At 49.8% G+C, this 16,154-nt stretch overlaps 2 protein-coding genes across 5 annotated transcripts in view; one reads left to right on the top strand and one right to left on the bottom strand.

The window, feature by feature from the left end:
* The window catches only part of TTLL9 (tubulin tyrosine ligase like 9), a 48,451-nt gene extending 40,905 nt beyond the window's left edge, over positions 1 to 7,546 (top strand). The window contains exons 13-15 of one of the 2 annotated variants that reach the window (XM_057703087.1): positions 1,561 to 1,674; positions 2,888 to 3,012; positions 7,161 to 7,546. In XM_057703087.1, coding sequence (XP_057559070.1) covers positions 1,561 to 1,674; positions 2,888 to 3,012; positions 7,161 to 7,237 — 316 coding nt within the window. In that variant the 3' untranslated portion in view covers positions 7,238 to 7,546. The remainder of the gene's footprint in view (positions 1 to 1,560; positions 1,675 to 2,887; positions 3,013 to 7,160) is intronic. The other variant, XM_057703088.1, reaches the window with a different exon arrangement.
* Positions 7,547 to 8,473: 927 nt separating this feature from the next.
* On the bottom strand, positions 8,474 to 15,831 carry PDRG1 (p53 and DNA damage regulated 1). Of its 3 annotated transcripts, XM_057703380.1 has the most exons (6): positions 15,674 to 15,831; positions 14,618 to 14,665; positions 14,031 to 14,106; positions 12,920 to 12,994; positions 10,911 to 10,991; positions 8,474 to 10,279 (listed from the first exon to the last, which is right to left on the bottom strand). In XM_057703380.1, exons 1-6 carry the CDS (start codon positions 15,758 to 15,760, stop codon positions 10,197 to 10,199), a joined length of 450 nt encoding a protein of 149 aa, XP_057559363.1. In that variant the 5' UTR covers positions 15,761 to 15,831; the 3' UTR covers positions 8,474 to 10,196. The 3 variants fall into 3 exon arrangements, with proteins under 3 accessions (XP_057559363.1, XP_057559364.1, XP_057559365.1); XM_057703381.1 differs by lacking the exon at positions 14,618 to 14,665; XM_057703382.1 differs by lacking the exons at positions 8,474 to 10,279; positions 10,911 to 10,991 and adding an exon at positions 10,998 to 11,497.
* Between the last annotated feature and the right edge of the window lie 323 nt (positions 15,832 to 16,154).

The raw sequence follows: 16,154 nt of genomic DNA, 5'->3' as shown, positions 1-16,154 counted from the left end.
CTCAGCTTCCCCGTCTGTAAAATGGTCACCATGGGAATTCTCTGGCAGTCCAGTAGTTAAGACCTTGGGCTTCCACTGCAGGGGGCACGGGTTCAATACCTGACTGGGGAACTAAGATCCTGCATGCCACACAGCGTAGCCAAAAAAAATAAAAACAAACAATAAAATGGTCACTGTGCCTACAGGATTGTTATGAGGGAGGAGTGAGGTACCGAGCCCTATGCTTGCCACTGAGGCCTTTCCTGAGCATCTGCTGAGTCAGCAATCCTCCCTTCCTGTCAAGCAAGGAGCTTCCCCTCTGTTAGTCCTGGTGCTTTGAGAATGCAAAGTGCCGTGTAAGGGAGTACTATTCCCATGTCCGTGCCAAGACTTTTGGCCCTCCCACAGCGCCCACATGGAGGTGGAGCTGATGAGTAGAACAAACCTGAGCTGTCAGGGAACACAGTGATGGCCGTCGCATGATACAACAGGGCACAGAAGCCCAGTGGGGTTGTTGAGGCAGCTTGAGGTCATGCAGTAAGTCAAGGGCCGAGCCAGGCCCAGGGTCCGTGTTCCTAGGCTGAGCTGTTCCCACCAGCACTGTGGTTCCTGGACCCAACTCCTGCCCCAGGGTCACTGCATAGCTGTTGAGGGGATTTCTGAGCCAGGAATAGGAGCCCTAGAGCAAGACCTAAGTCGGGCCCAAGTTCAAGAGAAACAGGAGCCAGGGACCAGCGGGTCTCTCTCCTTTGCCCCCAGAATACAAGATGTGCTACTGGCATTAAAGTGCACACAGATGGGGGAAACAAGCTTGGGAGGAGGCAGAAGATAGTGGAAAGGGGGCCCTAGTCTCCTATTGACCTGCTGGGTGAGCCCTCCCCTCTCTGTGCCCCAGATTCCTGTCTGTAAAAGGACAGGGTTGCACAAAACAAAAGGTTGCAGGTTGGCGGCCCTTGGGCTGCTTTTGGCCTACAGACACTTTGAGTTTGGCCTTCAGGATGTTTTTTCATTTGGTTGATTTTCATTGACCATCTCCAATACCCGGAAAATCTGGATTTTTTTGGCTTTCCTGGGAGAGTCAGAGGATCTTGCAATTCTGGGTCCACATTCTCACAGGGCAACACTCTCCTAGAGCTGCCAAAGCCACCCCTTTAGACCTGGACTGGTCTTCCCACCTCACCACAGTCCCCACCCCCAGCCTGCTACTCCCCACCCCTTGACATGGCAGGCTGGTTACCCTTTGCAGGCAAACTTTCACTAGGAAAGGAAAGCTTTTCTTGTACTCACAGCTCTTTTGAAAGAAGGAAAAGCAATGATAAGCACGAGGGTGACAAAATCATTCTTACCTCCACCAACTGGCTTCATTTAAGCCACCACCTGACCCTGTGGGGATGGCAAGTTTGTGACAGTTGTTTTCAAAAGTTTTAGCCCCCAAAACCTTTCTTCAAATGGAAATGTGGCGACAGCAACCCTGGTTGAATGGAGGGTGTGGCCCAGGCACCCCATCTAGCCTCTCAGTGAAATTCCAGGGGCCTCAGGGACCAGGTAACCTTACGATTCTCTACTCCCCTCCCTCCCCAGGTGGCTCCTGGAGGTCAATGCATCCCCATCACTGACAGCCAGCAGCCAGGAGGACTATGAGCTCAAGACCTGCCTCCTGGAAGACACCCTGCACGTCGTGGACATGGAAGCCAGGTGAGAGAGGGCAGCCTTGCTCACACATCCCTGTACCTGATAATCAGGGCTCCCACCAAAGAGGACAGAAAACTCGGAACCTTGGGACTTGAGAGGCCCTCAGAGATGGCTCTGTCTACCCCCACCCCCACTCCCTGCCCCACCATTCTACAGATGGAGAAACTACAATGTCCACACAGGGTCAGATCCTGGCCCAGGGACTCAGCCCTGTCCCGGCAGAGCAGGGCAACTACAGCTTTCCGAGATTTGGTCCAGCAGGATTTCCTCAATACTTCCTGACTGTGGGTCCCTGAACCAGTCACTTCACCTCTCTGAGCCTCAGTTTTCTCATCTGTAAAATGGGAGATTTCATATCTATCCAACTTTCATGGTTGTTAATTTACCAAGATAATTTATTATAAAGTGCCTAACTCACAGTAAGTGCTCAATGATAGGCTATTTATTGCTATAACGATGTGTGTATAATAGAAGGATCCAGGGTTTGACTTCAGGAATGGCTCAGGCAGTGTGGCTGGTTTGTCTGTTCTTACTGTCCTCTCTCTCATCTCTTTCCTCTGTATTAGCTTTTCCCCAATTATTCCTGCAAAACTTTGAGGGATGACTCTCATTGCTCATTGGTGGGGATTGAGTCACATGCCCATCCCTGAACCAATCATTGTAACTGATTGACCAGGCCTAGGTCTTGTGCCCACCTCCCAGGGGGTGGGGCTAACCCCTGCCTGAGCAATGAGAGTGAGAGAGGGAGGCATGGTTTTCAAAAGAAAAACCCAGGTGCCCATGGAAGAGAAGGTGAAATGGATGCTGAGCAGGCAGAACCACAGGTATCCACGATACCCACCATCCCTTATTCATTCAACAAACATTTGAGCCCCTACTATGTGCCAGGCCTTGTGCCACACACTGGGGACACAGTCAAGGACATGGCACAGGCCTAGCACCTACCTTCGTGGAGTCTGTGGTCTGGGAAGGACAGCGGACTTTAAACCAGAAAGCACGAATAGGTGCACGTTACTGGGGGCAAGTGTGGAAGCCTGGGGACAAAAGGGGGATGACCCCTCTGAGGTCTGTGTGGGCGCCTAGGAAATGGCCAGTGAATGGATGGACAAAAGAAGGTACTCTGACAGGTTGCAGGGAGGGATCAGGCACTTGGCTTGAGTCTTAGGGCCCCACCAGGTGCACCTTCATTAACCCATTGTGTCTCCTGCCGGTCCAGACTCACGGGAAGGGAAAAGCGAGTGGGAGGCTTTGACCTCATGTGGAACGATGGCCCTGTCAGCAGAGAAGAGGGGGCTCCTGACCTGTCGGGGATGGGAAACTTTGTGACCAACACGCATCTTGGTATGTGGGGCCAAGTGGGGAGTGGGCACCAGGCATGAGTCATGGGCGGTGCCAAGTAGTCTAAGAGGCAGCTTGCCACAGTGGTTAGACTGCTTTAATTTGACCTACAATTTACCAGCTGTGTGGCCTTGGGCAAGGGACTTAACTTCTCTGTTCCTCATCTGTAAAACAGAGACTAAATAGTTTCTATCTCAATATATGCCTAGAATACTGCAGGGTACATAGATATTATTAATCTGTCACGATGTGGATTTCAAAAGGCTTAGGGGGCACACAACCAAAAAGCACGATATGTTGTTAAGAGAAATTAAGGACTTTCAGGGCTTGACTTTAAACTTGGTTTTTAAAAAGTGAAAAATTTCCGTGACTATAAAGACTATTCACACTCATTGTAGAATACTTCAAAACTAAAGAAGAAAATGAAAAAAACATCCAGACATAACCATCTTTAACAATCTGGTGTACTTCCAGTTTTTCAAAAATGCATATACTCATACTTTTCCTTTAACAAAATTGGCATTGGGCTGGAGCTTCGTGTGCTACTTTTCCACGTAGCATTTTTCATCTCATTCAATAACATTAATAAAAGCTTCTCTTTTGGAAACATTCTGTGGCCAGGTCCAGACTAACTATTTTATATACGTTATCTCATTTAATTTTTAGGCAGCTTTTATTATTTTACAGATGAGGAAACGGTCTTCAGATGTTATATCACTTGCTGATGGTCTTGGTTTTAAGTGGTGAGCAGGGACTTGAACCAGTCTGTCTGACTCCAAAACCCAAATGCTTGGCTGCCAGCGCTTGTCCCTTAGCACAATTAAAACCAAAATTACCATATGGCTACAAAACATCCCAAAATTTACAAAACCAATTTTATATAATTGGACATTTGGCATGATTTCAATTTTTCACTTTTATAAATAATGCTGTGAGAACATCCTCTCACATAAAGCTTGGCTGAAACTGGCTGTTTCATTAGGACAGATTCCTAGGACTAGAATTACTGGGTCAAAAGGATGGGCTTATTACAGTCAAATTACTTTCCTAGAAAGATTACACAAATTTTCCAGTTCTGAATTTAAAACAACAGCAAAAAACCTTTGCCAACTTCATAGGTAAAAATATTGACTTGTTTTCTATGCATTCCATTGCTTATGGGTGGGGTTTCAGATTTAAAATTTGCATTTCTCCTGTTGTAAGCTGTCCATACTCTTTGTCTATTTTTCTTTTTTTTTGAGTACTCTTTTATTTTTTTTAATTTAATTTTATTTTATTTATTGGCTGTGTTGTTTCTTTGTCTCTGCGCGTGGGCTTTATTTGCGACAAGTGGGGGCTACTCTTCATTGCAGGGCGCGGGTTTCTCATTGCTGTAGCTTCTCTTGTTGCGGAGCACAGGCTCTAGGCACAAGGGCTTCAGTAGTTGTGGCACATGGGCTTAGTTGCTCCACAGCATGTGGGATCTTCCTGGACCAGGGATCGAACCTATATCCCCTGCATTAGCAGGAGGATTCTTAACCACTGCGCCACCAGGGAAGTCCCCTCTTTGTCTATTTTTCAATGGGCTTACATTTTTCTAAATTTGTAAAGGCTTGGGATATTAATATATGGGGGACATTATTCTTCTGTCAAACTTATGGTAAACATTTTCCTGAGTTTGTCATTTTGCTTTTTAGATTTTGTTTGTAGCATTTTTCTCCTCTTTTTTGACAAAGAAAAGTTTTAAGTATCTTTTAGGGTTTGGTATGATTTAGGATTAGGTTTGGCTGCAAACACTATTGAGCCAACTAATAGTTATACAGAGAGGAACTGATTTGTCTTGAGCCACAGGAAGTCATGAGGTCAGCCATACACAACAGCTGCACAATGCCCCCAAGGACCCAGCGCTTTCCTCTTTCTGCTTTGCCACTCAGCATGTTGCCTTGATGCTCGTGCTTGTTGCCTCATGGTTACAAAATGGCTGCTCCAACTTGAGACACCATGTCCTTGTCCCAGGCAGGAAGAAACAGGAAGGCCCAAGGACCAAAGCCTTTCCTTCAAGTTCTGACTCTTTATTCCAAAATGGAAGCCCTCCCAGGGACCTCTGCTGACATCTCACCCACTAGAACTGGGTCACATGGCACCTCAGCTGCAAGGAAGCCTGGGAAGTCAAGTAGTTTGCCTTGCAGAAAGCAAAGGGGAGGAGGTTTGTGAATGGTTTTCGCACAGCAGACCCCTAGTGCCTGCCCATGGTGTTGCTGGAGGATGACTACAGAACGCTTTCAAGCTATGCAAACAATCACCTGGGAATCTTGTTAAAATGCAGTTATGATTCAGCAGGTCTGGAGCGGAGGTGCTAAGAGTCTGCACATAACAAGTTCCCAGGTGATGCTCTATTAGTTAACTACTGTTGTATAACAAACCCTCCTAAAACCTTGCAGCTTAAAACAACTATCTTATTTGCTTATGATTCTTCAGGTGTCACCCGGGGTCTCTTACAGGGCTGCAGGCACCTAGCAGATTTGTTGAGACGTGATGGCCTGGGATAGCCTCATTCACACGTATGGTGGTTGAGACTGTCAGCTGCCTCTCTTTCCAGGTGGCCACTCGTCCTCCAGCAGTTCTGCCCCAGGTTCTTCACATGCTACTCTCAGGGTTCCAAGAAGTTAAGAGAAGACATAGTGAAGCCTCTTGAGACCTAGGCTTGGAAATCTCACAATGTCATTCTGCCACAATCCATTAGCCAAAGCCAGTCCATCCCAGATTCAGGGGGCAAGGAAATAGACTCCAGCTCTTGATGGGAGGAGCCGCACAGCCACTTTGCAGAGAGGTGCGTGTAGGATCACTGCAGCCACCTTTGCTAACAATCCACCTCAGATATCAGTGCTGCTGGTTCCTGGACACTGTTTGAGTAGCAAAGATTCATAAGAGTGGTTCTCCACCTTGGCTGAATATCAGAATCATACGAGAGCATTAAAAAATACAGATGCCTGTTGGAGATAAATATCTTTTGGATGTCAGTATTTGTCAAAGCTCCCAGGTGACTGTAAAGCACAGCCTAGGTTGAGAGCCAGTGTTTCAGAAGTCTCTAAAATAATTCCCAAGTCTTCAGTTGAGTGTCTGGGTGGGTGGTTTTGAATACAAGAGGAGCTGGCTGGAGGTGGAAGGGTATTGATGAAATGAGTTAGGGATGTGTTGAGAGATGTCCTGGTGAAAAGATCGACAGATGACTCAGAGATGAGTCTAGAACTCCAAAAAAGGATTTGCACTGGACACGAAGGTTTGAGAACTATGAATGAGCCAATTATAGTTAAAGCTAAGGTTCCATGGAACTCACTTTGGAAAACCCTGCAGATGCATTTAGTGGACTCTCGGCTCAGTGAAGCCCTGACGGCTGGTGAGTTCCTACGAGGCAGGGATGGGGATCTCGGGGGGGGGGGGGGGGGGTGCTGAGGAAGATGGCAGACACCTCTGGGTCAGTAGTTGTGCCCATGGGATTCAGTCATTCAGCCACCATTTGTGAGTGCCATCAGTGTGCCCAGCACAAAGTTAGATGACCATGGAGTTGCCTCCAGGACCAGCTCTGAGCGCAAAAGGAAGGAAACACTGTGAACATGCTCAGAGGGGGAGGTCGGGTAGGCCTCTCAGCATGGACTTCCTGGGACGCACTTTTCTGAGAGTAGGGGTCACTTGCTGGGAAGATCTCTTAGCCAAATGTGCCTGACACATGGGGTTGGATAAGGGAAGAAAACTAATTCAACCAATTAGGTACCAGGCACTGTGCCAGCTTTAAGTGCATTTTCACTGAGCAAAGCCCGAAGGTAAGGCAATGTGGGGTAGTGCTTAACAGCCTGGCCTCTGGAACTTGATAGCCTGGGTTCAAGCCTCAGTCCTGCTACTTATTGTGTGCTTTGGAGTAAACTACTTAGCCTCTCCAAGCCTCAGTTTTCTCTTGTACTCATTATTCCTGTGAAAGCTCAACAAGTTAATCCACGTTCTGAAGCAGTCCCTGGTTTGAGGTAAGCCCCCGGGGAATATTACCTTCTTTTCATGATCCTTACAGTCACCCCATAAAGCAGGTACCCTGGCTTACACACAGGCCCCTCCACTCCCCCTAAGTCCCTCTCTATCAAGGACAGCCCATCCCAGCCAACACTCTACTTCCCTTCCAGGATGCATCAATGATCGGAAAACACAGCTGAGGCAGCTGTTCCGCTCCCTTCAAGGCCAGAAGAAAACTCCCAACTAATCCCCAGCGCAGAGGAGAGTGACCCTGGGAGGTGCCACACCAGTCCTCTCCCTGCTCTGTTTCCAGCACAGCAGCACCTCAGAGCACTCACCTCCCTCTCTCCCTCCCTCCCTCTGCCCTGGCAGCTGGCCTGGTGCACCCACCCCACCCTGGACATCTTTGCAACAGGAGAGAGCCAGTCCCTGGGACTGGATAGATTTTAATCATCTTGACAGATTGGCTGGCTTGGCTCTCCAGCCTGAAGAGGACAAATGCAGCAAGTTCTGCTACTCCAGAGAGATCACATCTAATAAAGGATCACAGTCCTTATTCTTGGCTCAGGGGATGCTGTAAGATGCAACCAAATCTTCCTGGCTTTGACCCTTTAATGTCTCTCAGGGGATCAGTGAAAGGATCCTCCAAGAGCAAGGGTTCAGGGCCTAGGGAACTTAAGCTGCGTTTGCAAAGCAAGCAGTTACTAGATTGTATGTTTATTGGGGATCTGGAGGACTGAGCCCTAAATATAACTTGCCTTCCTTACGATACCCTGACTGCATATCAGGGAAACCACGGACAAGATAAGGATCAGGAAGGCAGAGCTGCTTAGAGAGGGTCTCTGCAAAGACGCATTTACCTAAGTCAGCTAGGTGACCTGGGTGCATCTCTGGGCCTTCCTGTTTGAGGCTGGGAGCTGAGCTTTTTAGACCAGAAAGCCTTGGGCTGGTAGGCAGAGATGGCTTGGGGAGTTGGGCACAAGTAAGAAAGTCTGCATTTTCCACATTCTTACGCCTCCTCTTGGTCGAAGAGAGGTTGCAACAAGAGTGGGCTGGTGGCTAATTGCTTCAGGGCAACCTACCAAGCAAGGGACCCCAGGCAGCTCCTTCTATCACCCTCCCCACTTCAGGACAGTTCTTTTGGCTGCAAACAGCAGAATGTGACTGTGGAGGGAAGGGAAGGAAAGGGCTTTTGAAAGGAAAATACTGGCAAATCTAAGTGAATGAGCCAGCCTTGAGAAGGCCAGAAGTCAGGCCATTCTGGGCCTCCTGCCTCCAGAGTGTGGGGACTTCCCTCATCCCTGTGACTGGGGCAACCCCAGACAACCCCAGGCATGGGTTCCACATCTCCAGGAGAAAGAATCGGATTGGCTCTTCTTTGGCCTAGCATCCACCTGGCCAGACAGGCAGGGGCAATGTTCAGACAGAGCAACTGTGAGCAGTCATACCAGACAGTATCTACCAAAGAGAATGCCAGAACTCCCCATTTTCTTACATTTTTATTTAAAAATACACAACAGCAACATGACCTTCCCTTGTACCCTTGTGCCCCACCATGCAGTTTCTATGCCGAGGGAACGACAAATTGCTCACACACAAATAACGAGCATGTTAGACACCTGTCCTTGCTTCTCACTTTTTTTTTTTTGGCACACGGGCTTAGTTGCTCCATGGCATGTGGGATCTTCCTGGAGCTGGGATCGAACCCGTGACCTCTGCATTGGCAGGCGGATTCTTAACCACTGCGCCACCTAGGAAGCCCCTTGCTTCTCACTTTAATGTATCTGGACGCTTGTTCCAAACCCGTGCTCGGAGCTTTTTAATTCTTGATTATAGCTGTATAGTATTCCACTATTTGGAGTTATCAATTTCTTTAATCTACTGTGGACAGATATTTACTTCCAGTTCCACCTCCCTACTTCTTAGGGCCATCATGGAGAAAACCCAGCAATTTCTACTTAAAAAAACTCAAGAGGACGCAAAATCATAGGTCTGGGCCAAATTTGGCTTATATAAAGTGTTTTGTTTGGCCAGTACCCAAGTTTTAAAAATTTTTCTGAATTAGTCAGCAGCATTTAAAAAACAGAAGATTCATCTTAAAAAATCTAAATGTCTAGATTCTCTTGAAGAAAACACAAGATCTGGCGATGCCAACCTGCGTCCCTGTGTAACTCGGCTGGAACCAAACGGAGTGCTCTCTCCATCCTGCCATCTTCTGTTGTTACTGCCTATCTAATCCCGACATCATTTTGAGGAGGAACCACTGCCCCTTCATAGATGGTATCCTAAAGGAGTGGCATGCCCTCAATTGAGGACCAAATGAGGTAACGACTAGAAACTGCTATTCATGCATGTAGGCAACACTAATGACCCCTCACGGCACATCCACATTAGGACTGCAGACCCTGAAGGCAAGTGAGAACTCCCAGCAGCGCTGGCCCGGGTGCTGCTTTCAGAGCGGCGGAGGCGCACCCTGCACAAGCGCAGCACAGGAGGACGCAGCCCCTCCCCCACCGCTGGTGCAGGACTCTGAGAGGCCTTCCTGACTACAGAGCAGCCGCAGCGGGCTGAGGAGCAGCACCCACCCTGGGCTCCGTCCTGGGGGCAAGCAGGAAAATGGGCCCAAATGGAGACAGTGCAGAGAGGGTGTGTGCCCGTCTATGGTGAACCACGAAGCACCAAGATTCTGTCCTTCAATCAGGACAGAAGCCTCCTGTGAGCCTCCTGCTTTATTCCAATTCTGTTACAGACACTGCTTGAAAAAGTGTCTCTCTCCTTCTGAGAGGAATGCTGGAATGAAGCTCCCACTCTTCTCCCTGCTCGGGGCCCATTCCAACAGCAGGCCATTGTTGAGAAGTGCCTGTTGCAGTCATTCTCACACCCACACAGGCGCTGCCCCCGCCCACCTCCTGGTGGCTGCCAGGGCCCGTCAATGGGCCTTGTGTCCATCCAGTCCCAGTGGTCAGGCCCAGTAGATACTGGGAGCCTGAGGGTTCCCTCCTGCCGTCACAAAATAGCCAAGTGCTACAGACAAAGAAGCTTCGTACAGGGGCTATAGCCAGTTTCCTCACACCTGTCCCTTTGCAGGGTAGATCCTGTCCTTGCAGGTTTCAAGACTGGACAGTTCTGGGTCCTCCATGATCCCGGCGGGGGGGGGGGGGGGGACACGACGCTGGTCTTAGGTCTCCCATCTTGGTTCTTAAGTTTCATCCTTTCAAGATGACCTTGAGAGCTTTAAGCTCATCCTGGTTGAGGGGGCTCAGGTTAAAACCCTTCAGCTCCGGTTTGCCTAGGGGGAGAAGACAATTCATCAGCGAGTCGCGGCTCCTGCTGTCCAACTTACTGGCCCTGGAGTCAGGCCTGGGAAAGGGGCTTATACTGCATGCATGCTGCCAAATACTTGGCCTTGAGGTCTGACAGAGACGGGCCTCAAATTCTGCAATGAACTGAACGATGAGCATCGATGTCAATACACCTGCTCCTGAGTCACCAAGAACATGCAGAGTCATGACTGCTATCCAGAAACCTCCAGATTTGCACCACACTGTGACCAATCTGGAGGGGTTAGGTTCACCTAGAAAGTTAGCTCCAATCTGGACCACCTGACTGAGGCCTTCTGACCCTCAGTCAGAGCTACCCCGGTCCCAACACCATGCCCTGGCATAAATGTGAGATACATCAGGCCATTCCTGATGCCTGAAAAGAACCTGTAGCAGGAATGAGATTCCACAAACTTCCTATCCGTTCCATCTCTGGATGGCTCAAGACAACCCTGCCCACTGCTCCCAGCTTCAGTGCTACTCACTCTGCCCAGGCCACTGCCCCCCTGGAGGGACTTCCCACCCCTGCCTTCAAAGTTCGTGTTGACGGCTGTCTCCCTTCCTGGTCTCCAGCCCCACCCCCAGCCCCCAGGCCAATACCTTGAGCCTCAAAGAGGCGATTGACCTTCACTTTAAGTTGTTTCCGGAGTCTCTCTATTTCTTTATCCAGATGCTCCTGATCTGAAAAAATGAGATGGGCAAACAAGATGAGGTTACACTATAGACAGATCCAAGGATGCCAGCCTCTCCCCAGCCCCGCTGAGCGCAAGGGGTCTCAGCATGCGGGAAGGAAAAGGGGACTTCGGAGACCAGCTGAGGAAGAGACTAAAGGCTAGAGAATGGACATGGCCTGCCCTCACCACTGAGTGAGCCCAAAGCAGGGCTGAGCACACCAGTCCCCTGACTTGCAGTTCACTGACCTGTTTTTATTATGCCAGAGGATGCGGCAGGCAAACCAAGGATTTTAGGTCACCCTCCCACAGTGAAATTATGGAAAATTCAAATGTAAGAACAAAAAGAAAAACCTAGGCCCAGCCTACCCTAAGATGGATGGAAAATAGGTGGCTGAGGAATTTCACCAACTCATATCCATCAAGGTGAGGGGTTCTCACAAAGGCAGGACTGTGGTAACTGCGACCTGAACAGTCAATGTTCAGCCTGATGCTCACGCTTAGCCTGATTCACAGCTGTGAAGAGAAGGCTGTCTTACAGAACGGACCGCACCTGAAGGCAGATGTGTCGTGAGAGGTGCAACTGACTGGTGCCACCCAACCAACTCCACCAGCTCTGCCTTCACCCACTCACAAGTGAGAGTCTTGTCTTCCCCACAGACTTTCATGCTTTCTGATGGGGAGAAGCCCTGACCAGACCAGGCCTGACCTTCTGGCCCAAGCAGTGGTTCTGGTTCTCATTGTAAAGGAGTAACCACAATCTCGCACAAGCTTGTTTAGACTGCATCCATCCCTGAGAACTAGAGATGATGATGTCCCGGAACCTCTCTATGTTGGTGACAAGACCACACTCATGGGCCCAGAGAGCTGAGGATCCTGAACCCAGGCAAGCGATACCCTCTGGAAGCTTAGTCTGAGCAGCCCCCAGCCTCGATCCAAGTGCAATAACTCTTAATTTTATAACCATGATATTAGTGTATGTTTTTCAACAAAACTGGAAGCTTCTCCTCCAAGCCGACCTAGTTTCCTTTGCTAGAATTTCGGTTTCAACAGGGATAGAGATACCCTGTTTTCAGGGACAGAGGCAACCTTGCTGGTCCTCTTGGCCCACAAGTTTTCAGAGGTAGGGATGTGAAAACATGCGTAACTTGCCCTTTTCCCAGCCAAGGACCCATCTGCAGCCTGACCTTCCTGCCTTTATGATGCTTCTCCAAAAAGCTTCCAGGGACATGGCTGTGAGATGTGAGTAACATACGTTGTGTACCCAGGCTGTGGCAGACCCTAGAGGTTCACTCTCACCAAACCCCCATTTTCAACCCACTTGCTCTTGCAGGGGATGTGAAAAATAAGGGCTCCTCTGCCAGGCTCCCTGGCACTATGTGTGGGCACGTGCCTGAGATCTGGCCAATGAGGTATCAGCAGAAGTCCCTGAGGTGAACGGTCTTATTTCCAAAATATATGGCAAGGTCATACGTGGAGAAAGCCTTCTGCCTTTCCTCCAGCCTGGCATTCAGGCATGAGGCCTTCAGTGATGACACAACAACCATGAGAATATGTTAAGGTGACACTGTTGAGCAGCCATGCCAGTCCTAGTCTGCCCACCTCTGGACAACTTCTTACATGAGAAAAACAGAACTCTATTTCCTTAGGCCTCAATTTGTTGGATTTCTGTTATTTGTAGTCCAACTCGTTCCTCACTGATAAACAAGCACTGTGCTAGGCACACATACTGTTTAATCTCAACTTCGTAACTATGCTACATAGAAGCGTCCCCCTTTTAGAGATGAGGAAATAACTCAGCGGCAGAGCAGGGATTCATATGCATACGGCTGCCTCTCATCAAGCTGCTGCCCAAAGCCCGACTCTCAGTTCTGGGTTAAGACCAAGGCTGGAGGGTCGGAGGGTGCCTGTTCCTGACCCCTGCCCAGGAGGTCTTACCTTTCTCAATCATTTCCTTCGTCTCAGGGTGAGGCATCCTGATGAACATGTTCCCAAAGCAAACCATCACGTCTTCTGAAACGGCAAAGTCATCCCTTCAACAAATATTTTTATGCCAGGCATTGTTTTAGATGCTGAGAACACAGCAGAACAGGACAAAGTTCCTGCCCCCATAGCTTATGTTATAGTGGAGGAGAGGGAATAAACAAAAAAGTAAAAATAATAAGGATATGATTTGTCAGACCCTGAAAAGTAAGACACAGAAAACTGAAGCAGGGTAAGAGAGATGGGGAATGCCAAAGTAAGGGAGGAGCTTGTCATTTATGCCAGGCGGTCTGGGAAGGCCTCACGATTATGGACATTTGGGTAGAGACCCGAAGAAAGTGAGGGTGTAAGCCCTGCAGACACCTAGGGAAAGAGCGAGCCAGGCAGAGGAACCAGGAACAGAAAAGATCAGTAATGTGCCAGGGTGTTGGGGGCAGCAAGGACACCAGCGAGGGTGGAGTCAACGAGTGAGGGGGAGCAGAGGAGACGAAGTGGGAGAGTTCAAGGAAGTCTGGATTCCATGGGGTCTGGAAGGACTCTGGATTTTACTCTGGTGAGAGGAGAAGAAACTGGAAGGTTTTAGGCTTCCCAGTACACTTTAAACCCTTGGCCCCAAGGCCCTTCATTATGGCCTGGCCTCTGCCCATCTCTCCAGCCTCATCACACGCCCCTCCCCTGCTGCTTACTCTGTCACAACCACTTGGCCTCATCTAAGAGCCTCCATCCCCTTCTCCAAAACCTACCCCATGTCCACTTTCTTCTTCAGCTTTCTCACAATTTTCAATTCTGTATTTATGCTGTTTAACTCACCTTAGAGCACAAGGGCAAGAACCGCACTTCTCCAGTGCCATCATTGATAAGCTGGTAGCTAACAACCTGTCACTGAGGTGAGCAGCTGAAACCCTGAGCCACAGGCTGTCAGATCTGCAATACTGTCTCCCCCATCTCCACAGGCTGTGCCACACACTTGTGGCCTCCTGCTCGGTCTCTATCAGGGGTAAGTCGAAGGCTTTAGAAGGAAAACCGAACAGGCCTCCTGGGCTGCAGTGGGCATGTCCAGGCTTACCAGAGAGGCTGAGATCCTTCTGTAGGGCCCTCAGGCCCTCCCGGTTCTGATTCCTTTTGGTATCCAGGTCGACAATCTGAAAAGTACAGGGGCAGGAAGGAACTCAGCTACCTCTTACCCTGGCCTGTACTCCCAACAGACCAGGGCTGTTAAAACCTAACAGAGACAACAAGGCATCATTCCCAGCTTAATTCCAATGTCCTGCCTAAAATGGACTGATGTGTGGAGGTATTTCTTCCCTCACTCAGCTTCCAACTCATTAAAGACAATGCTTTGTCCAGGTATCTTCCCGCCAGAGGAGGTGCTGGGGAAATGTTTGATGACTAAACAGGTAATTTTTTTTTTAAATTATCCACTGAAGCACTAGTTCTTTAGCCTTAAGGCATTTCAGAATCACCAGGGGAGTTGAAACCACTCCCTGGACAAGCTCCTCCATCTGATTCTGACTTAGTATCAAGAGAAACCCAACAATATCAGAAGAGCAGGGGTGCTGGCACTGAGATGGTGATAACAGCACAACAGCTGCTAAGGAAGTGAGCTGGCAGTACGGCACAATGCCTGACAGCGCTGGCTCTAGAGTCGAATACCCAGGTTTGAATCCTGCTGTCCGCGATGAGCTGTGTGATTTCACCTCTCTGAAAAACGGAGACAGAAACAGGACCCATCGCACAGGTTATTAACTCAAGAACTAAACGAGTCAGCACAGTACTTCACCCACAGTAAGTACTCAATAAACCTGAACTGCTATTTATCACCTAGCACACGTGACGCAGTGTTTACCAGGCTCTTTCCCTAGTCTTCCCCTTCTCACTAAATACCCGACCAACCATCCAATCCTTCTAAATGGAGATGAGAAGCCATGAATCATTCTTGATTTTTCCTACTCCCTCACCCCTATACATAACCATCATGGAGACCACCCCCATCTCCGAAATATATTTCTGACCTATCACCACCACCTTGGCCCAAACCCACCCCTCACCTGGCCCATAGCAATGGCCCCTCACCGGCCCTTCGCCCTCTCATATTCTGTGCTCTACAGAACAGCCAGAGGGATCTTTCAAACCCTCAATCTATTACATCATCCTTTCTCCCCACCACGAACTCCCTTAAAATCCATGGCATTCCCATTAGAACCAGACCCAGACTCCCTGTGCAGATCTACATGGCCCTTCCACACCCCCACTCCTGCGCAATCACTAGACCACTCAGGCCTCTTTTCTGTTCCTCTTCTCCACTCAGGGCCTGGACTGGGGCGCTGCAGCCAAGGTCGCTGAGGGGGCCCAGGAACTGCATTCTGAAATGCAGGTCAACCAAACGCCTAAAGGGGTAACGGCTCGGGATCCGGAAGGCAGGGCACGGGGCAGAAAAAGGTTGGTGCGAGAGGAAAGGCCTGGCACAGACGGGCGCTCACTTAATACCTGCCGCATAAAGGAGTGAAACAAGGCGCTGTGCCACGCATTTGACCCACGTGATCTCAAAACCGCCCCGTCTGTCGTCACAGCCCTTAGCCCACAGCCTAGGTCAACTCACGCCGAGCCCGAGCTGGAGCCAGATTCCGGACTCTGCGCGCTTCCCTAGGTGCTCGCCGTCAGGCCCCAACCGCCAACCCCGGGCCCCAGCCCCGCGGACGGGCCTCCTACCTGCCGTTTGTCCGCCAGCACCTCCTCGGCGAGCTCCTCCACCTCCACTAAGTACCGCAGCACCCGCTCCGCCTCGGGCGACAGCATGTTGCCCGCCAGCTCCGACTCCGCTCGGCCGCGATCCGCACCAAGCTCCCCGCGGGGCCACAGCACCTCGGTCCGCGCACGCGCCGATCTGACAGGGCTTCCGGCGCGCATGCGCAATTGAAAGAAGAACTGTGGCGTGCAGGCTCCAATGCACGCGCGTCAGCCGAACGCGAGAGGCGGGGCCTACCTTTGGCTGGGCGGGGCCGGAGCGCCCCCTGCAGGCCCAAACCTCTTAACCTCTCCCTCCGTTTCACAGAGTTCTTGAGCACCTACACTATGCCTGGCGGTCGGTCGTAGGTGCTGAGGGTGCAGCAGTGAACAAAACAAAGTTCGTGCCCTCGTGCAACTTCATCTAGTGGGAAACTTCAACAATTAATGACAAAACAAATAATTA

The sequence above is a fragment of the Hippopotamus amphibius genome, chromosome 12 (genome assembly GCF_030028045.1).
Source record: "Hippopotamus amphibius kiboko isolate mHipAmp2 chromosome 12, mHipAmp2.hap2, whole genome shotgun sequence".
NCBI lineage: Eukaryota > Metazoa > Chordata > Mammalia > Artiodactyla > Hippopotamidae > Hippopotamus > Hippopotamus amphibius.
The sequence above is the reverse complement of the archived record's forward strand: the minus strand, read 5'-3'. Positions and strand labels throughout refer to the sequence as shown.